At 43.2% G+C, this 23,951-nt stretch overlaps 1 protein-coding gene across 1 annotated transcript in view; it reads right to left on the bottom strand.

The window, feature by feature from the left end:
- The window catches only part of TRPM8 (transient receptor potential cation channel subfamily M member 8), a 58,521-nt gene extending 34,957 nt beyond the window's left edge, over nucleotides 1–23,564 (bottom strand). Inside the window, exons 1-9 of the mRNA XM_009681821.2 lie at nucleotides 23,448–23,564; nucleotides 20,419–20,492; nucleotides 18,606–18,762; nucleotides 12,487–12,664; nucleotides 11,553–11,725; nucleotides 10,609–10,783; nucleotides 9,590–9,657; nucleotides 6,505–6,702; nucleotides 965–1,067 (exon numbers count right to left, since the gene is read on the bottom strand). Of these exons, the coding sequence (XP_009680116.2) occupies nucleotides 965–1,067; nucleotides 6,505–6,702; nucleotides 9,590–9,657; nucleotides 10,609–10,783; nucleotides 11,553–11,725; nucleotides 12,487–12,664; nucleotides 18,606–18,762; nucleotides 20,419–20,492; nucleotides 23,448–23,564 (1,243 nt within the window). The remainder of the gene's footprint in view (nucleotides 1–964; nucleotides 1,068–6,504; nucleotides 6,703–9,589; nucleotides 9,658–10,608; nucleotides 10,784–11,552; nucleotides 11,726–12,486; nucleotides 12,665–18,605; nucleotides 18,763–20,418; nucleotides 20,493–23,447) is intronic.
- Between the last annotated feature and the right edge of the window lie 387 nt (nucleotides 23,565–23,951).

The following is a 23,951-nucleotide window of genomic DNA, read 5'->3' as shown; positions in this document are numbered from 1 at the left end:
TGTCTATCAGACCAGTTGCTTCCCTTGAAGCCATGCCCAGCTCCTCATCAGCCTGGAGGGCACTAAACCTGTTCCTCAAAGGCAAGTCTTCAGGAGGAGTGCTTCTATGAGAAGTGACCAGTTTCCAGCCTTCTTTGACCGTGTTATGATGTACTGTTTCAAATGGCACAGAGTCTTCTGGCAACTCCACTGCTTTGGGAAGTTTGGACTCCTGGAGCTGTATGGTCGCCAAGAATACCCTCTCTATTATCTTGTTCATCTTCTCAGATGCTATGCAACCTACTGACTTCTTCCTGTAACTCCTTTACCCTGGTGACACAGTTCAACAACAGCATGCCTTCTGCAGGAGAGCTGATTGTCAGCCCAGGCCTCACTGAGAGATCCCAAGCACTCCCTGCAGCCCGAGACCTGTAGAGCTGCATCTGCTGTCAGAGGGTCTGTCTGGGTTGAAGCTTCAGACACAGCTGATGCAGGAACTCCAGCAGCTATTGGGGAATGTTCTCTGCAGTGTGTCATGACTAGACCTGTGGAATTGTATACTACTACAAGAAATGAAGGTGCTTTCTTGCCTTCTGGCACCCTTCTGCACGAACTGCTAAACAAACTGCTGCGCCTCTTCACTGCCTATGTTAGCTAAGCTCAAACTAAGTGTTACAGACCTAAAAAAGCAAGTGGTTTCTAGGCCAGTCAAAGTTAAGCTTGTCGCCTATAGATGCAGCAGCCAAGAGTCTACATGTATGCTCTCTTTGCTGCTCTCTCTCAGGGGCGGTTACTTCAAATTTCTGAAAAGGGTGCTAGTTCCTGCAAAAGTACTAATGTGTTCTAGATTCACAACTCAGCTCACCTTGCGGATTGAGAAGTCAGGATGCATTTGTCTAAAGCTGAACCCCACTACTCAAAAACCCAGGCTAACCTATTTTTTCCACCTAATTAAAAAAATCTGAACAGAAATACAATTACTTGCCTTTGTACAGAGCAAAAGAAATGGCATTGCTCACAATTTCATCACCAGCTTCTTCTATTTTGATAACTGTTAACAAATGAGGATTCTCAAGGATTTCTTTGATCTACAAAAAGGAAAAGTTAGATTTTAAAGAAACTACGCTAATTATCAACTCATTTCCTAAGGAGTCTTTAGAAGAAACTTCCCAAAACAACGTAGCAAAGCTGCTTCTCATCAGGTCTATTTCCATGGTCAGTTAGAACCTAAGTCTAGACAGAAGTAGATAACGAAATTTCTTTTGAAATCAAAGTACAAGATTAATTATCCTCTGAGCATACAGCAAATAACTGAGTCCTCCCTGTTCAGAGGACAAAAAAGATATAATCTCAGAAATTAGAAACTACCAACAAGGAAAAAACAGATTGTGATGGTGTGAGCTCCAACACCAGCAGTTTATTGGAAGACAATCTCCACCTCCTCATGCTCCATCAAAACCAGAGATGATTTCTCACTAGAGACGTCTCACTTCCATTCTCACAAACATAAAATATCCTAGCTACTCTTAACAGAAGAATGAGGTATGCTCCAAAGCAGCACAGTATAAGCAGTGAAGAGTGTGGTCAGCTGACCAAACCATGGTCCGCTCAGAGGGCGAATCTTTGCCTTCAGTTTTTGGATGCCACAGCCCCCAAGCTCAAAAGACAGCTTCGGACTCAGTTTCTGCAGGCGCCTCTCTGCAGACAGCCATGCCCTACTCCAGTCCTGTCTCCTCTAAATTTGTTACTACAAAGTCACAGAATCACTGAGGTTGGAAGGGACCTCTGGAGATCATCTAGTCCAAACTCTCTGCTCAAAGGAGTGTCAGCTAGAGCAGGTTGTGCAGGGGGTGGACTTGCAGGATGTCCCATTGGCTCCTCATGCCAAGCAGATTGTAACTCAGGTCTTATTAAAAACAATAATCCCTTAAAATCCAACAGCAGGATATTTGTTTGCTTCATATACATACCAAAGCCTGGGGGCTTGAATAGTCTCTGGGGTGTGCAAACAACTTGCAATGGTACATTAATTAAAAAAATAGTTGAAGGGGGGAGAAAAACTAAGAAAAGGGACCTTAAGCATACAGGAAGCAACATAACATTTTCCATTCCCCATTAGGAACTTCAGCAGAGGTTCTAATATGCAATCACTCCCCACCACAGTGGGCATGGGTATTAAATAATTGACTGAGGCAGGAAAATAGAGCTAGAACCCAGGATAAAGCTTTGGGCAGGTAATTGAGAAAGTCAATTAGCTCAAGTTAATAGATTGTTCACTGAGCTGAAGTGCTGCTAGGAACAAAAACTTATGAAAAATAACAGAACAGATTTTCTTGAGCTCAGTTTTTTGCTGCCTCAATTAAGAGGAGCAGAAACATATCTGAAAACAGGTCAACCCAAAGGTCAGGTAACCAGAAAGTCATAACAATTTCCTGAGACTGGCCCAAGCAACCCAAGACAGCAGATGCTCTCCTTAGCTCTCCAATTTCCCCAGTCTCTGAAAAACCTTCCTACACATGGGATCACAACAGTGACTAAGTCCTGGGTGCGCTACATCTGGTCAACCTAACCTTAGCACAAGAAGAGTTCACTGGGGTATGTACAATAGTTAGGGTTGACCTGGAGTATGTACAGTGTTCTTCCTTCAACTGCATCCCATGTACACAGTACTAATAAGGCCACGCTTTCTTTAGCAGTATCCCACGGGAGATGATGTGGGGATACTGCTATGGTGAAATGGTGAGCAAATAAGCCTCTAGTCCTAAAGGCTCCTCTGCTAATCTATAAGGGAAATCTGTCTTGCCTGATATCTTAAGGGATGAATAATGGAAGAAAGGTCAAAAGTTTCTGGCAGAGATGAGAGGATCCTGCAGTAGAATTGTTATACTTGCAAAGTCTATGGGGTAACAGAGATAATACTCAGTCTCTGGGCAATCCAGTAAGATTTAGCAGTGCTAAGCCTGATTCAGCAAGCATCCGGTTTCACCACCTTCACAAAGCACGCAAGGGAACTGCAACATCAACCAGCATATCAGCCAGGAGACACAGGCAGCGGCCAGGGCTACAGAGGAATCACAAGCATCCAGGGACCAGGCACTTATGAAACATCCAGTCTTAGCTCTCCTGTGCCCAGAGCCAAAACCAGACCTGTGCTTTCCTTCCCAAAGTACATGACCACCCACCATCTGTTTTCATCCATGTAAAACAGAAGTGTTTGGGATTTTCCTTTTTTCAGTCCTGTCAAATCACACCTAATGGGTATCTTGCGATGGGTATCTCTCCTCAATCTTGCTTGTGAGGGGAAAGGACGGGAGGAGGAGTAGATGGGTTTCCTAAGTTAACAACTGGCTGCACTACTGGTGTTGGCAGCAGGGCTTTGGTTTCTATGACCATGGGACCCTGTTTGAAGATCAACAGCTGATGGGGAGCGATGGGATCTACCTTAATAAGCGGGGCACACGTGTCTTTGCCAACAGGTTGGCCAGCCTGATAAGGAGGGCTTTAAACTAGGCAAGATGGGGGAAGGGGAGTGGTAGAGTGGCAGGGGAGTCAGCAAAACACCACTCAAGTTGGGATGCCTCCATTGGGTACCTGCAGGACATGACTATGGAGGATCCTCTTGCACCTCTCCTGAGAAACCTGCATGTTCGATTGCATCTCTGAAATGCCTGTACACCAATGCACACAGCATGGGGAATAAACAGGAAGAATTAGAGATCTGGGTGCGGTCGCAGGGCCATGATCTCATTGCAGTTACAGAGACATGGTGGGATAGCTCACATGACTGGAATGCTGCCATGGATGGCCATGTGCTTTTTAGGAAAGACAGGCCAGGAAGGCGAGGTGGTGGAGTTGCCCTTTATGTGAGGGAGCAACTAGAATGTGTTGAGCTCGGCCTCGGGGTGGATGAGGAGCAAATTGCGAGCTTATGGGCAAGGCTTAAAGGGCAGGCTAGCATGGGTGACACGGTTGTGGGGGTTTACTACAGGCCACCTGATCAGGAAGAGGAAGTCAATGAGGCCTTCTACAGACAGCTGGAAGTAGGCTCACCATTGAAGCCCCCCATGAGAACCGGGGCCTGTAACCACCCTGACAGCTGCTGGGAAAGACAGCACAGCTAGGCACAATTGAGGAGGCTCCAGCAGAACATTCATGATAACTTCTTGACCCAGGTGGTGGAGACGCCAACAAGGAGAGGTGCGCTGCTGGACCTTGTACTAACAAACAAAGAAGGTCTGACTGGAGATGTGAAGGTTGAGGGCAGCCTTGGCTGCAGTGACCATGAGATGGTGGAGCTCAGGATCCTGCGAGGAGGAAGCAGGGCATAAGTAATATCACAACCCTGGACTTCAGGAGAGTTAACTTTGGCCTCTTCAGGGACCTACTTAATATTCAAGCATCACTTCCTCCAGGCTCAAGACAGAGACATCCCTCTGAGTGAGAAGTCCAGCAAAGTGGGCAGGAGACCTGCCTGGATGAGCAGGGAACTCCTGACAAAATTCCAGCAGAAGAAGGAAGTGTACAGAATGTGGAAAAGGGGATATGCCACATGGGAGGAACATAGGGATACAGGGCAGGCTAAAGCCCATTTGGAATTAAATCTGGCAAGGGATGTCAAGGACAACAAGAAGGGGTTCTTCAAATACATCAGTAGCAAAAGGAAGACTAGGGAAAATGTGGGCCTGCTGCTGAATGGGGTGGGTGCCCTGATGACGAAGGATACAGAGAAGGCAGAGTTATTGAATGCCTTCTTTGCTTCAGTCTTTACTGCTAAGGCCAATCCTCAGGAATTCCTGACCCTGGAGACGAGAGACAAAGCCTGGAGAAAGGAAGACTCTCCCTTGGTTGAGGAGGATCAGGTTAGAGATCGTTTAGGCAAATTTGACAGCCCCAAATCCGTGGGCCCCCATGGGATGCACCCACGAGTGCTGAGGGAGGTGGTGGATGTCATTGCTAGGCTGCTCTCTGTCATCTCGGAAAAGTCCTGGAGAACCTCATGAGAGGTGCCTGAGGACTGGAAACAAGCCCATGTCCCTCCAGCCTTCAAAAAGGGCAAGGAGGAGGCCCCAGGAAGAAACTCCAGGGGCCTGTCAGCCTCACCTCCATCCCTGGAAAAGTGATGGAACAGCTCCTCCTGGAGGTCCTCACTAAGCATGTGGAGGACAAGGAGGTGATCAGGAGTAGCCAGCATGGATTCACCAAAGGCAAATCATGCTTGACCAATCTGCTAGCCTTCTTGGATGGAATGACTGGCTGGGTAGATGAGGGGAGAGCCGTGGGTGTTGTTTACCTGGACTTCAGCCAGGCTTTCCACACTCTCTTCCATCACATCCTCAGAGGCAAGCTGCAGAAGCGTGGGCTAGATGAGTGGACAGTGAGGTGCATTGAGACCTGGCTGGATGGCCAAGCTCAGAGGGTTGTGGTGAATGGTGCAGAGTCAAGTTGGAGGCCTCTGGCTAGTGGTGTCCCCCAGGGGTCCGTCCTGGGTCCAGTCTTGTTCAATATATTCATCAATGACCTTGAGGAAGGGACAGAGTGCACCCTCAGCAAGTTTGCTGATGATACTAAACTGGGGGGAGAGGCTAGCACACCAGAAGACTGTGCTGCCATTCAGAGGGACCTGGACAGGCTGGAGAAATGGGCGGAGAGGAACCTCCTGAAGTTCAACAAAGGCAAGTGCAAGGTCCTGCACCTAGGCAGGAATAATCCCATGCACCAGCACAGGCTGGGGGTTGACCTGCTGGAAAATAGCTCTGCCAAGAAGGACCTGGGAATGCTGGTGGACAAGTTAAACATGAGCCAGCAGTGTGCCCTTGTGGCCAAGAAGGCCAATGGGATGCTGGGGTGCATTAGGCAGAGTGTTGCCAGCAGGTCGAGGGAGGTGATCCTGCCCCTCTCCTCAGCTCTGGTGAGGTCACCTCTGGAGTACTGACCTGGGGAGCCCTGAAGCAGACACAAGAGAGACATGGCATTGCTGGAGAGAGTCCAGCGGAGGGCTACAAAGATGATGAGGGGCCTGGAGCATCTCTGCTGTGAAGAAAGGCTGAGGGAGCTGGGCCTGTTCAGCCTGGAGAAGAGAAGACTGAGAGGCGATCTGATCAATGTGTACAAGTATCTGAAGGACAAGAGGATGGGGCCGTGCCCAGTGACAGGACAAGAAGCAACGGGCACAAACGGAACCACAGGAAGTTCCATCTGAACCTGAGAAAAAACTTCTTCCCTGTGAGGGTGACAGAGCACTGGAACAGGTTGCCCAGAGAGGTGGTGGAGTCTCCTTCTCTGGAGATAGTCAAAAGGTGCCTGGACGCAATCCTGGGAAATATGCTGTAGAGGACCCTGCTGGAGCAGGGTGAGGGGACTAGATGATCTCCAGAGGTCCCTTCCAACCTTGGCCATTCTGTGATTCTTTGATTTTGTGATAACATTCCTGAGTTTGAAATCACTGGGTGCTTCTGACCTCTTGTTTCCCCACTATTCCTCTTCCACTTTCAGCCTTGCCAGCTCTCTGCAGTAGCAGACACTTACCCATCTGATCCAACTCTCAGTCTCCTCTTCTGAGAGCCTTGAAATGGTGCGAGGCAGATACCTGAGCAAGCTCTCCTTGACACATGAAGAAGTTAGACTGCCTTCTGCCTCCATCAGGCTAGCTATAACATCAGCGATCCGGCCAGAGCCTTCTACCACAACACAGGGAATTTTACTCTTGATGGCCACATTGATAGACTGGGGAAACAAAGAGGGACAGATAATCACTTGAACCATCACTATATTTTTTTGAGCCTGCTGTTCTATAAGAAAGCCTAGAGATTTTAGATTTGACTTAGGTTGAGTAAAACAGAAATCCATGGTCCAGAACAGTATTTTCATTAATACTAATTGATACCTTACCAACGCTAACTCTTTAAAACAGCATCCATCAAGTGACACCGGGCTGTAAAGAGCCCCACAGAGGCTGAGAGACAGAAATCACAATCTGCCAAACATTAGAGCTGATCAGAACAGGAAAATTGCCAAATGGAAAATGCATTCAGGACACATTGCAATGCTGCCTTCCTATAATCACTTTTATAGCACAGCATGGCTTAAAAAACCCCACAGCTGATTACCAAGGCCCCTACTTTAGTTGTTGGAGATACAAGCAGCAGTCTCTTACACAGAGATCATTTCCTTAACATCACGAGAATACTGGATTCTACTGTTGAAAATCTTCAAGTAGCTACTCAGGTGGTTTCTCACATAACATTGTATGCTGTTTACATAACCATCAGAAGAGAAAGGAAAAAAAAAAGAGTGCTGAAATGACAGAAGAAACATTAATCTTCATACTGCAAAGACCACAAGAGGGGACATTTATTTCCTTTGGCTCATTACTATCAAGAACACAGTCACTGAAACACATGCTGCCTGCCAGCAAATTGGACAAAAGGAATGAATGCAAGTGATGATCAGCCACAGGAAGGACAGAATATTTGTCAGCTATCTAGAGAGACTTAGAGGCAGTTTCACAAAAAAGAAGTTAACTGGGAGCTGTCAAATTGTGAACATATATTACACCTTTCAATTAGACAATAGCTACATGAAACAAAAAATACATTTTTTCTTGACAATTTGATCGAAGTGGTTTTCTTAAGAGAGGCCCAGCTATGGTGCATATCATACATCACAGGGATTTTAAAAAAGAAGCCTGAAATAGTTTCACTTCTCCTCTACTAAAGCTCAATCCTGTTGTCAAACAGGCACAAAACTAGAAAGAGGGAGTCTTTCCTGGCTGACGTTGCTAGGACTAAGGCATGGCAAGGAAAAACATCTGCAGCATGGAATTTACTGCATTGTTTTGGACTGATCAGAGATTCAGTCCAGTTCTTGAGAAGATGGCTTCACCTATAAGCGACAAGAAGCCAGACACTGATGTCTGACTGTATCAGTAGCGTTGATAAGTAACCAAGAGACTGGCATGAAGCCTTATTTGAACCATCATCTGGTTACTCTTCAGAGTAATTTATTGATAGGAATGTATGCATTCGATTTGGTGAGTTTTATTCATTCTGATTAGATAAATGTGTTATGTATCATTTGCTAATAGCAGCTTTGAGGTCTCTCCATAATATACATGCAATCCAAAAGGCTGCCCTGAGTAACTATGCTGCATGGCATATAGAAACAACATCCTTCAGTGATGGCCAAATCCTCTCTCAAATGTTATCAATTTGGAAAAAAAAAAGGAAGCTGACATATTCAACCTGTCACTTGTAGGAAAGCATCACTTCAAACCCTGAATGGATGCTTTCCATTAACCTATGATTAATAGGTTTAACTCAGGACCTGCAGTCATCCATGATCTACCTGTGGGTAAAGCTATAACTGAGCACGTGAATGGAACTGGAAAGCCTGGGAAACCTACAGAGGCACTGAGGTCATGATCTCATATATTACAGAGTGGTTTAGACTAATTGATTAATGTTAGCAATGAAGCAAAAACAGGAACTGTGCTTAGAATTCACATTGGTTGTCATCCCAGTGGGCAAATCAATTTTTTTTTAGCATCAATATTAAAAGCATAATTCTGGTCAGAACAGTTAGTACCAAGACCATCTCTTCAAAAGAAGAAATTAAAAATCACTCTGCTTCGATTTCACTAACTCATAAATGTTGACATACTCTCTTTACCATATCCTATTCTGTTGCAAAATCCTTTTCCCAGTGCCTCCTCAAGGTCCTTCCACCCAGGCTATATCAGCTTCTCCTCTTGCTGCTGGTCAGCTCGCTCATCCTCATCCATTGTTGCTGTTCCCTCCCCACATAGCAAGATTTCAGATCCCCTCACTTCAAAGCCTCAGGCCCCAGGCCCCCTCTGCTGCCTCAGTCCCACCTTCCTTGCTCAGGCCACCCTTCCTCACTCTTGCCAGGATGGAGGAGGAAGTAACAATGCTGATATTTAACCCTCGTCCAGACCTAGAAGTTGCCCCTTTCCACTGCTTCCGGCATCACTTAGACATCCTGTTTCAAGAAACTTCGATATCTGCCTCCTCCATTACGCTCATCTTCTTGTCTGTCATCTATTTATTCTGATGTGTGCTTCTTTCCCTTCTAGGCTTTCCCTTCAAGGCTAGGTGCAGCCCACAGCTCTCAGAGGCAACTACAAGAAGTAGGTTCAAGTGAGCTCTAAACTGGAATATTTCCAGCATCAGCTGATTTTCCCAGAATACTATAAGCAAATGGTTATATCTACTGAGCATGTCCAAACCAGTTTTTCCAAACCAAAATTTACACAAACGCATCAAGAGCTACAAGGCTGGCAAAGACTCTCCTAATTGTTGCTCATATAAAACCTAAAACCAAGCATTTTCATGCTGGATTCGTTATGAAAGAAATGAACTGCCCCAGTCAAAAGTTTTCCAGAAGTGTCAGCCTGAGGCAGAAATTTTGCACTCAAACAAACTTGGTAAGCTTAAATGCAATTGCAAGCAGCGTCTGTCTATAGCAAGGGCCAGACAAGCTTCAGTGAACTGTAGGACTGGTCACTTTATCGTGTTGCTTGTGGTGTAATTTATCTTAAATATTAAGACTGTGTCCCTATATTTCTGGAAATAAATGAAAGAAACAAACTTACTTTCAAAGTTTCTTTCCCTCCACCTTGGGCAAAGCACACAATTGGAATTTTCCCACCATAATTAGATTCTGTGAAACATGCCAGAACAAAAAGGGAAAAAGATTTAACCAATCAATGCATTTGAACAACTCATTTTTCTCAGTACCATCAAAGAATTTCCAAGCAGTTCATGCAGACACTCTGATGCTAATCTACTGTTGATTGTCAAACCTATCAATAGCTTTATTTTTAATGGAAACTCGTTTTTGCCTAACATTTTGCCTAAGCTGGCATCAGATACCCTTCTCCAACAGAAGACTGTTAGGAGGAAAAAGCATAATTGTTATAAGCTCCAAAGTCCTCCAAACATGTGATTTTGTTCTGTTTACCTACTGGTTTGACCACTTTGAATTTGGTCATAAGGTTCTTACTGCAAGCTGAAGTTTCAGAACATCTGTCTCTTCATATTTTCAATTGTAAAGAAAAGGTAAGAATCTAGAAGTTAGTCTTTTTAAGAGATGTACCAAGTTTCATAAGTCTGAGTGCTTTGTTATGTCTAACAATAAGTATGCTTCAGCTGAAGCAGGCAGTCAAAAAGAACTTGATTAAGAACTTTCTGTCAAGGCTTTTGATTTTTTCTTCCTAGTAAAGAAGGGGCAGAGAGAGAGGAGAGAGATGATTTAGGACCAGGCAGCAGATGGATCAATCGCATTCACAAATGAATATTTTGGGAAAAGCCTAACTTCAGCTCAAGCACAACTGTGCAGGAGCTATCTGGAATTCAGTGCCAGGTGGGAAACATGCAGAAGTCAAGGGTCAGCTTCCAACAGACAGACAGACAAGCAGGAAGAGGAAGGGACTGCAATCCTGAAACAGATAATTCACTGTGTCCCAGAAAAGACTGTGGCAGGCTACTGCCACATACACAAAGGAAGATGAGGGGAGAGGTATTGCTATCAAGAAGCCTGATACTTCCTGAAAGTGCTCAAGAAGCGATGCAGATAACATCCCCTCCATTTCAGCCCAACATCCATGCTTACCTGGGATAACTCGCTCTGAAATGTACTTTTCTAACTGAGTTCGTACTTTTGCCTCTGTTGTTGGGTGCCCATGGGTGCCATTATCAACCAGTAGGAGATGGGTGTGATTATTATCCAGGCAATAGAGAGGGTCTCTCTTGAGATCATCCATTATATAGTGGGCCAAGTAGTACCCCTAGAATCAAAAGCATTAGATACGTGGCAAATCTACTTTTAGTGCCTCTCAATAAATTCAATTTGTGTTTTTTTTTTTTTTTTTTTGGACTAGTAGGATAGGTTTTTTTAAACAAGTTCTATAACGTCTAGTAGACTAAAGATAAGGGGAGCTACGCCATTGTATCTGACAGATACACTGTGGATGAGCAGAATCCTTAGCAGCAGTGGCAGATCTAATACATCTTAGCTGACAGGAAACCCCACTGAGGGCTACTGTGCAGGGATTTCACAAAGGCTACAATAACCTTGGAAGAGATGATTCCCTAACTCTCTGCCAGATATTAAATTAGAGCAGCTGAACTTCCACGCAGACCCACAGGCTAAGCCCACAGCTGAAATCACATGCTGATCCCCCCCATCAGGCCTGACGTGCACTTTAGGTCCCTCCAGTTCTGGGAAAGGCACTTGGTGTTTCCTCTCACTGCTATGTACATTGAGGAAAAGCTGGCCTTGAGTTGAATTGTTTAGGACGCAGCAGGTCAGGTTAAGTAGACATGCTTCTACAGAAACATTGCACAAGAAGAAATTCTGCCTAGCTCTGCTGTACCAGAAAGTAAAAGCAAAGATCTCAACTGACCACTCAAGATAGTCATCACATGCCAATAGCATCAGCCAAGCACAGATACTGTTATGGCTGACAGTAGCAGGCAGTCAGGAACAATATCTGTATAATTTACAGAAGAACCTTCTCTTGGTTTTCCTACCAGAGAACTGTATACGTTTCTTACGTCATTATCACTGCTGCGGATCAGGCTTTCTCGGTTGGAAATCATGCCCCAGGCTGCTATGCCAATAGCCACCACATTTTCCTCTGAGCTCCGACTGATGGTGTTATCTCTGACCACTTCCCCAATGTACTTCATCAGCCCATAATGCGTGCCTCCCGTGAAAATCCAGGCCCCTGGGGAATACATGCAATAACATAGGCAGATGCAGTAGAATACCCACCCTCGTAAGGTATTACTATTGAGATACCACAAACCATTCCCTCTTGAGGCCTCAGAAGAGGCATTTATTCTTCAGTTAAACACAAAATATATGCTGCACAACTTGCTTTACATTATCATGAGTGCTCCTGATGACTAGCTCTCAACCTTGTTACTTCCAAACTTTGCTTGAAGTGTACCAGACAGGCAGAAACAAACTGAATGCTCTGCTTCGCTGCTGACACTTTGAGCTTCTTCTCCAACAGGCTTATGCAGCCAAGGCCGCTAAAACCAGCTGTTCATCTCTCAGACCAAATGCAAGCCATAGTGGTACTCAATAGACCATGCCCCAACTCTCCCTTCATTGTGCAAAATGACCAAAGTTCATCTGCAAATTTAGCCTAGGAGATCATAAGGTCCAGGGAATCCTGTTATCCTTTCCTATGTTCCAGTGCCTATAATTAAGTTAACAGACACTCATTTTTTCAGTGGCTTGGAGAAGCAGAAGGTATTCTCCAAATACACATCAAAACAGACTTCCATCAAGGTATTTCAGCTGCCACGTGGTATCATCAAACCCACAGTCATCTAGGTAATCAAGTCAACAAAAAGGGTCCAAGTATCAACTACCCAAACTTGGGTCTTGATGCACGTTCTTCAGTTATCTGTTTTTCTTTCCTACTGTGTCTACAGAAGCTGAAAGCAATAAAATACAGACAGATTTGCAGGTCTTTACCTTTGGATTGGGCAATGTAGATCAACCTGCTGAAAATCTTGCGCATCCGAGGCTTGAGTGCAAAGTTCTTCTCACCCCCAGTGACAGAGATGACGAGATTAGGGGTTTTCAGGTGCCAGTGCTGAGTCATGAGATCATAGAGTGTTTCAGAGTCTGTGTCGCATGACAAACGGATGTACTTGGTTGAGAGAAAAAAAGAGAAAACAAATATAAGAGATAAATAGTGACCAGGATTGGCATTTGCTTCTGTAGTGTATACACCATCATCCCAATAGCTACTGCAAGGGGTGAAAGGTTGAAGAATCAGAGCTTAAGTATGTGTTTCTTCCTCTGAGGCATCTTTATCCTGCCCCTACAACTAGGCATCCATTACCAGGGCTTCCAAAACTCCCTTTTCACTTGAGAGATCAATGCTCAGGTCTTGAGGTAAGGCACAGTCTTACTGTGACCAGAAGTAAGTAGTAGAGTCAGACCAGCAGCATAACAAAGACCATAATTGCTGGCCTTACAATCTACCAGCTCCACAGTTCCCAGGTTCAGCCCCAAAACTGCAACCAGCATCTCCTATTCCCTGGTCAGTGGAGTATTTGGGCTGCAATGCTGAGGCTGCACTACCATGTTCTGCCATGTACATCTTGAACTTAGCAGAAGCTAAACTGTGTAACCCAGGAAATACGATTTTTGCCATCACCAGTAAAAGTCCACAGGCTTTGTACTGAATAGAGTACAGGCTCTCAGGTTTTGTGCAAGTTTGTCTTGGCCTGAGCTGATTTTAGCTATAATAGCCGTTGTCTAGCAGTCCAGTAACTATCATTTACATTTGTTTTTAGCTTTAGTTTATAGTGATAACAAGTAACTATTCTTTTGCAATTGAACAGTTTATGACTCTAGAATAAAACATGGCATGGAAGAATGCAGACACCAGTGACAGAGGGCCCAGTCTGTAAAAACAAACGGCAACAGTCAATGAAGGATACTATTCTATCTGACTCACAAGGTTGTACTAGTTTTAGAAATAAATAGTTTTCTGCTTTATTTGTTAACTAGGAACCAATGAAAAGAATGAGCATAGCAGCCTGTTGAAAAAAAAAAAAAAACACACACACAAAAAAACCCAAAACACTGTAAAAACTATCTCAAGAGTACCCAAGACAAAGGAGGATGAGATTCCCATAGCCTGCATCAAAAATCTCCCTTCAAAGACCTCAGGAGTCATCATAAAGCCTCCCAAGCCTCCTTCCGCTAAAAGGCGGCAAAAATGCTGCCTTTATGATTACCCTTCCAATGTTCTTCTGGATCATAACGCCAAAGGAAAGGGGAAGCTACTGGTAAGTTTTTCAGTGTAACAATTTTAACTGTATTAACAACAAAACTTTTTTGTCTTAGCTCGGATTATGTGTTAGTGCTGGTATTGTTATACGTGAACTAATAATAATTACACTTGTATTTTGATTAGACTGTTAACAAACTCAAAGCCCAGAATAACACAATAATATAGCATACACCGTAATACCATATAATAGCATTTTAAGCACAATACATTGCAATAACTTGTTCAAATTTGTAGTGAAGCTTGAACACTGTACGTGGATGCCACAAAGCACAGTAGATTAAAAGAAAGAAAAAAAGGCCTCACGTGGACCTGTTGTCTCTCCATTTACGTAAAAGGCTCTCTAGCTTTTTTTTTGTTATGCTATTCAAAATCCCCATCCCAATTTCATCACTGTTTGTAGTTTAGCCTCATAGCCTTTTGGAAGAGACTCATGGCTATACAACCCATATCAGGGATGAAAAGGTGCAACTTGGACCTGAATCACAGTGGATTTTGTATACTTTGTCCAGTGTTCACGGGGGAGCAAAACCAAGGGGTAAGTCCGAGGAACAAATGCCTATATCCTGAGAGGTATTTAACTTGAACTAAAGAAAGTATTCATCTATTCCAGGAAGGGTTCCCAAGACTAGCTACTGCACTTGGCCCAGAACAGCACAACTAACATCACAGAGGAAGGCTAGAAGAGTCAGGCAGCTCCACAGACCTAATGGACTCACACAACTTCTAGTCTAAGCAGCATCAACTTCATGAGGCCTTGGGCATTTTGCAGGAGACCATCTCCCATGGGAAAGGGGAACCTGTCAGAAACATTAACTGCTGTGCAGAGCTGGTGAGCCATGCCCGTAGGAACAACAAGCACTGCCGTGGGAACACTGGTAACAGGAGAGAGTCAGTTGAGTCTTCTACCTCCATCCTATTAATGCTTGGCATGTTGGAATAAGATACAGACCGAGAGAATTCAAAGTACTGCAAGGCAGGGGCAGGGGGAGAGGGGAAGCATAACACAAAGCCATGTGCTACCCCAGCTGCAGGCCACTGAGACCAAGGCAAGTATTGCATTTCCAAGATGAGAAGGTCTCAGATTTGGAGTTTGCTACACATGTAAGCAAAAACTGTTTTGCAATGTCTACACCCAGCAAGGTCTGATGGCACTGGGAATGCAAGTGTGGAAGAGGAAGGTAACTCCAGGCCATAGCACTCACGGATCAGCTGGCTTCTGTACACCAATACAAGTGCTGCAGCCTGGCTTATTAAACTCTCAAGATCAGGACCCAAACCTTCCCATGACCCTCACCCCACAGTCAGTCAGGACTGAAAGCTTCCTCCTCTTCCTACCAAATCTTGTGATTTCTATAATTCGAAGGCACTTCCCCTGCACAGGGCTCTAAGACGCACTGATGATACAGACCAAGTACCTTGTATCTGTATGAATATCTTTGTTCTATCAAGAGCTAAGGTTTCCGATTGAATAACTTGCTTTTACCTACATAAAGCAAATAAATAAAAGATACTAGACTTGACTTGCCTGTACAACTTCTCTTGTCCTCTTATACAACACCATGGTGCAAAACTGCAAAATACACTTCATTTACACCTCAGCCTTATTCAATACACCAGCAAGTATAAATTCCAAACTTCCTAGCTTTACATCCTTGGTGAGAGGCTTTACTGAAGTTAGGTGAAACCCTCAGCTCAGCTGCTTTCTAATTCCAAATATATTTCTTCAAGATGCAATGGTGCCATCTCCTGGCACACCCAAGTGGTGCACTTTTCACAATTCACACAAAAAGTTTTCATTAAAAAATTCACACGAGCACCACCTGATAGTGATCCAATCCCCAAACCAGGTGATGCCAAGCGTTCTTTCAGTAACTGAAGTCAGAAAGGTATCACGAGAAGCATGTTTCAGGTTGAAGGCTGCCAGAACATGACACACAGCAACTAAAAAGTGATTGGATATGAAAGGTACTGAGCAACATTGCAGAAATAAGAGAGCGTTAAGTAGGACATTTCTAACATAATATAACATTTATGCCTTAGCACTCATCTGTCCTAAGAAGTGCTATGCTGGACATAAAACTTCCTATCAGCTACTGCTAACTGTCTGCAATTCTCAGATTACTTTGGGTTTGAAGTCATCCCCACTTTGTAAGTCATAAACATTACAAAATATATTCTGTTAAAGTCCAGCAGGTGCCTTAGAGTGTAGTGAATGAGAATGCGGGACAGAGACGTTAACTCCATCCTCTTGGCATGCTGGCCTGGATTATCAAGCTTACATACAGTACTCCAACAAAGCAAGCTACGAAACACATAGTAACCTTAAGAGTTCTCATTAAACAAATACGGACATACAAACTGGCTCTGAAGGGGGGGGGGGACACAACATAAGTAAGCGACATTTAATCCTTGTGAAATCAGAATGCTGCAATAACTGAATGCTCTTTTCTTTCAGCAAACATATACATCAGCTTACAACACTGTCATATTAAGTTGAAATGCTCATCAACCAATACAGAAACTATTTGGGTCAATGTAAGTATGGCTGAAAACCCTTAGTCTTATTTCCCTTCCAACTCCTCTTGCTTCTGCTACTTTGCACAAAACAAAAAAAAAAAAAAAGGACCAATAATTTACAAGGTATGTTCTGATTTTCCTGATTTATTCTGACTGTCACAAGCAAGCTTCACTGGTGTTTCATATCAGTCATTTAGAAGAGGCAGATGAAGCTAGCCATACCTTTCCCCTCACACACTACCAGTCTAGTCATCAGAAACAGCAAAACCTGCTATTTTCTTCTTTTCACCTCCTCATGGACACTAGCTGACAAAACCAGTCCCACTGTCTCCACACCAAGGAAAAGCACAGGAACAAATAAAACAAAACAAACCACACACAGAACCAAACCTTTGAAGTTTCACTGATATCTTACATTTCCAATAAATCTGCCTTCACAACTTCACCAAATCACTGCAGATATGAAGCTAAACACCACCAACAGAACCTTAACTGATGGTCCTCCCCTGTTCCCTCTGGGAGCTAGCAACAGCACTGGGAATCAACCTCATATATTCAATCTACGTTCAGTGTAAAAATGGCATAGGACTGTGGCGGAACACTTGAGAAAGCTCAAATTCATGAGGAGAGGTCTGAGACCAGAGCGTCTGGATACTGTCTGCAGTTCTGGGCTCCACAGCACAGGACAGCCCTGGACGTACTGGAGCGAGTCAAAGCAGAGGCCATGAAGGTGGCTGAGGGGCTAGAGCAAAGGACGTGTAAGGAGATGCTGAGAGAGCTGGGTCTCTTCAACCTGGAGAAGAGAAGGTGCAGGGGGATCTCATTACAGTCTACAATTATCAGAGAGGAGGGTGTACTGAAAAGAGCTCAGCTACGTCTTCAGAAGCGCACAGTGAAAAGACAAGAGGCAACAGGCACTAACTACAACACAGGAAATTCTGATTAGATAAGAAAATGTTCACCTTGATCATACTCAAACACTGGTCGAGTGGCCCAGAGAGGTTGTAGGATTTCTACCCTTGGAGATATTCAAAATCCCACTGGACGTGGCCCTCAGTAACCTAATGTGAGTGTTTTGAGCAGGAGTTTGGACTAGTAACCTCCACAGACCCCTTCCAACCAAAACTATTCTATGAATCTACGGGGCACACAAGCCCCGTTCCAACATCCTCTTTCATTCTTCAGAGTGCCCAGTCAAAGACATAGATAGGAACATATGAAAAGGGACACTGTACATCTGCAGACAGTGATGATCTGCACATAGAACAGCCAGAGAGGAAGGGAGGAACGGAAAACAGGTCAGTGGCCAGCAAACTCTGAGACGGGCACTGAACGACATCCCATGCACAAGGTTACAGCCATTGTGAAGCATGAGAGTGATGATCTTCTGGAGTTTCAAGCAGGTACACTTACTTTAGAGCACTGATCCTAAGACGACAGGTTTTACATCCCTACAGATGTGAAATCCCTTTAGTTATCTATCACCTTATGCATCCCACTGCACCTTCAGAGGGAAAGTATGCTCAACACACACCAGCCCAAAGAGTTGCACTGGTGTGCGCCCTAGTACCATTTTCTTTCCCAAGCACAAGTTAGTCCACCCTGGAAAGGGAAGAAACAACCTTCCAAGAAACCACCTTGATTTGGCGCTGAAGTCAGAAAGTCAGGAGCAAAGCCTCCTTATCAGGAGTCTGATCATTCAGGCACTTCAGCTTATCAGATTGGGCTCGAGGGCAGGTACCACTACAGACAGCTAAAAAAAGGTGCTAAGCTCTTCCCCAATGACACCAGATACCAGTGTAAACGAGGACCACAAAATGGCTACTGCAACTGTACATTGATATACTTGGGGTACAGAGTACCAGTGAGAGAAAGGTCTAGTTTAAATGATTTCCTCCCAACCCTAAACATTCAGAATTGTATTATAGGACAATTACAATAGAACTAGCTATATCAAAAAAAAAAAAAAAAAAGATTGAGCATTTCCCTCATTCACGCATTCTTTTACCACATCTAGAAACAGACAACCTCTCTTCAACCCCTACAAAGCAAACAACATAAGAAACTACTCTTTCCTACCTAATATCAGGGCTTCAGAAACCAGGTTGCCTTCTTTGTAGGCAAACTCCATCCATTCCCATTAGCATGTAATGTACTTTAGCTTCACCTTCCCTGCTTTTCCAGAGGCTTCAATTGGCATTGGATTCAGGATTCTGAATATGGTACACCCAAAAGGGGCCTTACACATACCCTCAACACAACTGCTTACCTTTCCTCTTTTCCCCAAGTTCTCAAACTGAATGTCCCCAAAGGCATCAGTAGGAAATTCCTTAGTGTGCCTCTTGTAATTCCATTTCTCGCTGTTATTAACCTGAGTGCCCTCTATATGTTGATTTTCAGGGTATCCACATTTACACAAGTTGTCCCTGGAAGAAGAGTGAATCAGCATGAAATCCCACAGTGAACATCTTGAGCACAGAAAGTAAGTTCTTGTTTCTGTCAGTAACTGGTATTTTATTAATAAGAGACAGAGAAAGTATTCACAACTATACCACCTTCAAAACAAGTGCAGTGTCTTTCTGCTCAAACAGCACATTTCCATGAAGTTTTATTCTGGAACAAATTTGGAACTTATGGAATATGGTATACCTACAATAGCAGTCACAGCAAGCAGAAATATGGGAACAGACTCACACAAACACATTATAACAAGCTAAGCAGCAGATGGAATTATAGTGGTAATTATACATGGGATTTTACTGATCTGCTATGTGACAAACCAGGTCACAGCTCTCTCAGCTGAGACCAATCACATAACCATGTGATTCCCCCTTCTAAAATTTGATTTTGTGACAACTCACACTGGGAAGAAAAGAGATGAGTACATCTTGGACAACACTTTGTGCTGGGAGACGAGCTGACGTTTCTGGATGGGCCTTTTCTACATGAGCTTTTTCATTATCACAGTTCAAGTTAGATCACTAGCAGCTTAGTGTGAAACTCTTAAAACTGAGTACAGAAATGAAGCAAAGGTACAGAACTCTGCATCAGACAACAGCAGAAGTGACCTCATCAGCTGCTACCCTGATCAGTATAAGTGTTTTCCTTTCCTTTTTGTGTTTTCAGCCAGATTTTTGCCAGAAGAGCCTTTGTAATAGCATTTATAAGATGCTGCAGGATCCAAATACAAGTAAAAGCAGATAGAGAACAACAGTCTCTTAAGGCTATGAAAGGACTAGAAGAGAAGTACAGCATAGTATACTACAATAAAAAAAAAAAAATAAATTCCTCGGCATATGCCAGAATAGTTCATAAATGATCTAGGCATACAGTCCTGAAGAACATCAAGGACCCTCAAGTGACCAACCTGCAACAGTCCCTGATTTTCTTGCTAATGCATAAGAACATTCGGCACTGCAGTTGCTGCCATCTAATTGTTGTCTGAAGGGAAGCTGGAGGTATTATAGTATTAAGTATGAACTCGCATACTTAGGAGATAAGAATCAGCTCTCTGATTAAACTATACAAACTTGTGATACATACAAAATTATAATACATCAATAGCAGTGCTGGTAATGCATCCCTAAAAGCACCTATATATTGCTACAATTATGCTGCAAATAAGGAATTTGATATAAAAATCTTTCTTTGTAACAGAGTTACTGAAAGGCATCCAGACAGAGTTGGCATGAAGGTTTTCTGATTTTGATTTCTAATTTTGCCTGAAGTTACTTGCGGAGTATCTGGAAAACCGATACATTTCTAGTTTTTACATCAACTACAGACACAGTCTGGAGCCTGGAGAAGCACTCTGCGGTGCCCATGCAACCATCAAATCTCCAGCTCTTTCTACAAAGACTGAAGAAAATCTCAGCCATATCCAAACAATGCCAAACAAGCAGTGACAATGAAAGGAGTTGTATAGGCAGGACTGAGGTGAGGTTGCACTGCCCAGAATCAGAATCCTAACACAAAGCCTAGGAAAAATATGTCTCCCTTCCCTCTGAAACGGCCTAACAGGTAGAAATACTCTCATTTCCCAGTCCCAAATCCTGTAAAGCAAAAGAAAAGTATTTGCTTACGTTGACTTGCTGTCTTTTGTAAAAAAGACACATTCTCTCTTCTTAAAGTTTTCTTGAATGAAGTTGACCAAGTCCTTGGAAAGGGGGGGGGGGGGGACACAAAAAAAAAAAGGACATTTTTACCATTTTTACTTCTAGTAACTTATAATACAGCACAGACCTCAGTAACATCAGTAACAGCATAGAAGCACAGACAACTTAAACATCAAGTTAAACTAGTGCAATTGCTCAAGTCTCTTTTCTCAAAGTAGATGGTGAAGGACAGCTAGAAAGCACTGGTTAGAGTCTATAGGTCACAAAAGACTATTAAAAATAACAGATAGAAATTCCAAAAAACATTTGATAACAGTATTTTGGCATGTATTAAGCATAATATATATTAAAAATGCAGAGAGTTGGGCTTCCCCATCCCCAAAATCTTGAAGAGCAAAGTAAGCTACAGAGCATTGCCATTTGCATGGGTTTCCATGTTTCCAGATAACATGCAGCACCTAAAACTGAGAATACTTTTCAAAACAGTGGTTAACCCTGGTCTAGCTAGTGCTTAGAACAGTACTGCAAACACCATTTCTTCACTGGAGCAAGGGGATTAACATCCTTTTAGGCAATGCTATTTTAATTCAACACAAAAAAAGAAATCAGGAAACCTGAACAATTGAACTCATGCTTCATGTGAGCTCAGTGAAATGCAAAGCGTCTCCAGCTTGTTTAACTATTAATTGTCATATTAATTTTTAAATTCCAGAAACTGAACACTACACTAGAACTGCCTTTAGAGTTCAGATGAAGCTTTGGAACTCAGGAGATGCAAATTTACTTCGAATCTGTCTCAGCAAGCTATGAAACCAAACTTTTCCTCACCTGCTGTTAATACTTAGGCAAGTTTGTTTGTTTTTAAACACTGCTTGCATTCACAATCCAAGCGCTACAGCAGGCAGGTGGGACAAAAAGGGAAGATACACAGTTACAGCTTACCGTTTTAACAGAACAGCGACAGTTAAATAGCACTTAAATGAAGTTAGTTCAAGTGGAAAAACATCCTTCAAAAAGGAGTTTAATACTCCAAACAAAGAATATGGAAGAGAACATAATTAGCCAGTAAAAACCCACAATGATGCAGGACCAAACAGGAAGAGGGGCAGGGGGAGGGAACCACCTGCTAAAAACATATGAACTAGTCACTAGGCCTCTTTAAAGCACATCAGAAGCAAGAAAACTGCCACTGAATTGCTGTGATCAGAAAATGACTGAGGCTTGAAAGGGATGTTTTACATAATTCTACTTTGTCTAGCTTTGCCATCAAGTTATGTAAAGAGAGTGGAGTTCCTCTTTATGGTGAAATAACTAGAGGATTTGTGCCAGCCTGAAACATGAAAAAGGACTTTAAAACAAAAGTGACTAAGGATGAACAGCAAGTTATAAGGACCAAAAGGGATTCATTCAAGTGCTCTAAGGAAAACAGTCGATTTACTCACTGTGGGGGTAGCTATATAGACTAAATCAACCCCCAAGTGTCTAATATACAGAGGTGGCAAAAATAGCATTTCAGAAAAGAGCCAGAGAAGAGCTTACAGATCATCACATTCAGCTGTATCATGCAAACCAGTAAAAGTCACCAGCTTCCATATAGCACCACCATGCCTCGATTCAATGTTTATTGAAGGAGTTTATAAGACATCCTTTTGGTAGGGGTCAAAAGGTTATAAAAAAACAAAACCAAAAACATACACACACACACAAAACTTAGCTGCCATAAAATTGGGAGACCAAGTCCTCTTATGTTTTACCACAACAGGATATAATTGGTAGGAATAAGTAATCATATTGCCCAACAGAGAAAAACACCAGTGGGGTTCTACAGAGATCTATGCCTTTCAACATATTTTACAAACACTGGAAACGTTTACTCGGTATTCAACAGCTAACAAGCTAAAACAAAGGCTAGGACTTACTGGAGAAGGAAGAGAATATATTTTGCCACAGTGTCAGTTCTCTACAGCAATAAACCTGAATACTTAGTTGTGGTGACCCAGTCAGAACAGATATACTACCATTTTGAAAGTGTAAAAAAGGGCAATAAAAATGAACATAAACATGGGGAAGCTTCATAAAAGGATAGATTACAGACTCTGCTTCAGTTAAGACTGAAGGAAGACACGAGGGAAAGTCATACATTCACTAATGATTGTTACACGATGAGGAGAGAACAGCTTTCAGTTCCCACAGGTCAGAGTTTTGAAAACTGAAGGGAAGTGCTTTCTCCGCACAAAAAATAATCCAGCCATATACCTATTGCACTGAATGTGGCAGTGGAGCAGAAAGCTGGTCCAAACAAACAAACAATCCACAGTCCCATCTCCCCCATGAACACCCACCACTATCTGCTGCAAGGTAGGACATGGGGCTAAGCAGGCTTTTTGCTATGTAACAGTACTGTCACAGTATCTTACGGTACTCATCCCAAATTTCTGATCCACACTGAAGTCTACCACTCCAGTGGGTAACCACAATCCCAAATACTGCTTGTTGGTCCAGAAATGGGTTAAAGGTCTTTAGAGCTGCTCTTCCACACTGTAACCAGGATATTACTCAAACTTTCTTACCTTGAAAGGAAGACTGGGTTTGTATAGTAGAGCAGTATCTCATGAGTCCAGCTGGTACAGTTAGGAAAGATCAGATAAGCTTTCAAAAATGTTAAACCCTCCATCAGTTGTTAAACAGATTAAGCTTTCTGAAGATAGTTTTCCGGCATAAAACTTGCCAGTGTTTTCCAAATATATCAGCTCTGTTAATAGAGGATAATTGCCTCCATCTACAAGCCTTATCCAGCCTATGTCCTTAGACCTTCACTACTTCACTGAAGAACCATTACAGCTTGAAGGGCTGCTGGCTAGGAAAACTTTTCCATAAAGGGGAAACTGCCGCAAATCAATTATCCTACTCCTGTTTGTACATGGCCTAATTCATTACCACCGTGACCCAGTTCCAAGAGAATACCCACGCTTATCAAGGATGTACCAGATACTTACGGTGTCACTGCATGACACATCTATGCTTCGAGACATGCTCGAATAAAGCAGTCGGGAACTCTCAAAATTGCCATTTCTTCGGTGTCGCATGGTGCCCATAGAAGCCTGAAACAGCATAGGAGAGGGGGAGATTACGATGGTTCACTGCAATGGTCATTTCTTTCATTAGACAAGAAATCAGGACACTTAGCATGACGGTAGGACAAAGGAGGGGTTCTTCAAAACCAATGTAAAGAATTAAAGCGTTAGTTGGCTCCTAAAACATAAAACTAACATTCAGACGAAAACTTTTCTCCTATTTCACACCCCACAGACTTTCCTCCTTTTTTCCCCCCATGTCAAAAAGAAACCCCACTCAATGTACTTAGAGACAATAACATAAAGTAACAAACAGTATACACCATCCCATACTTAACTGCAGTGAATCAAACTGTATCTTGGCTCTCTCCTTCCCCACCTCTCTGATGAAAAAGCTGGGGACTTGTGCTATTCAATATTTACATA

The sequence above is a fragment of the Struthio camelus genome, chromosome 6, assembly GCF_040807025.1.
Source record: "Struthio camelus isolate bStrCam1 chromosome 6, bStrCam1.hap1, whole genome shotgun sequence".
Classification (NCBI taxonomy): domain Eukaryota; kingdom Metazoa; phylum Chordata; class Aves; order Struthioniformes; family Struthionidae; genus Struthio; species Struthio camelus.
This window is presented reverse-complemented; position numbering and strand designations above follow the sequence as displayed.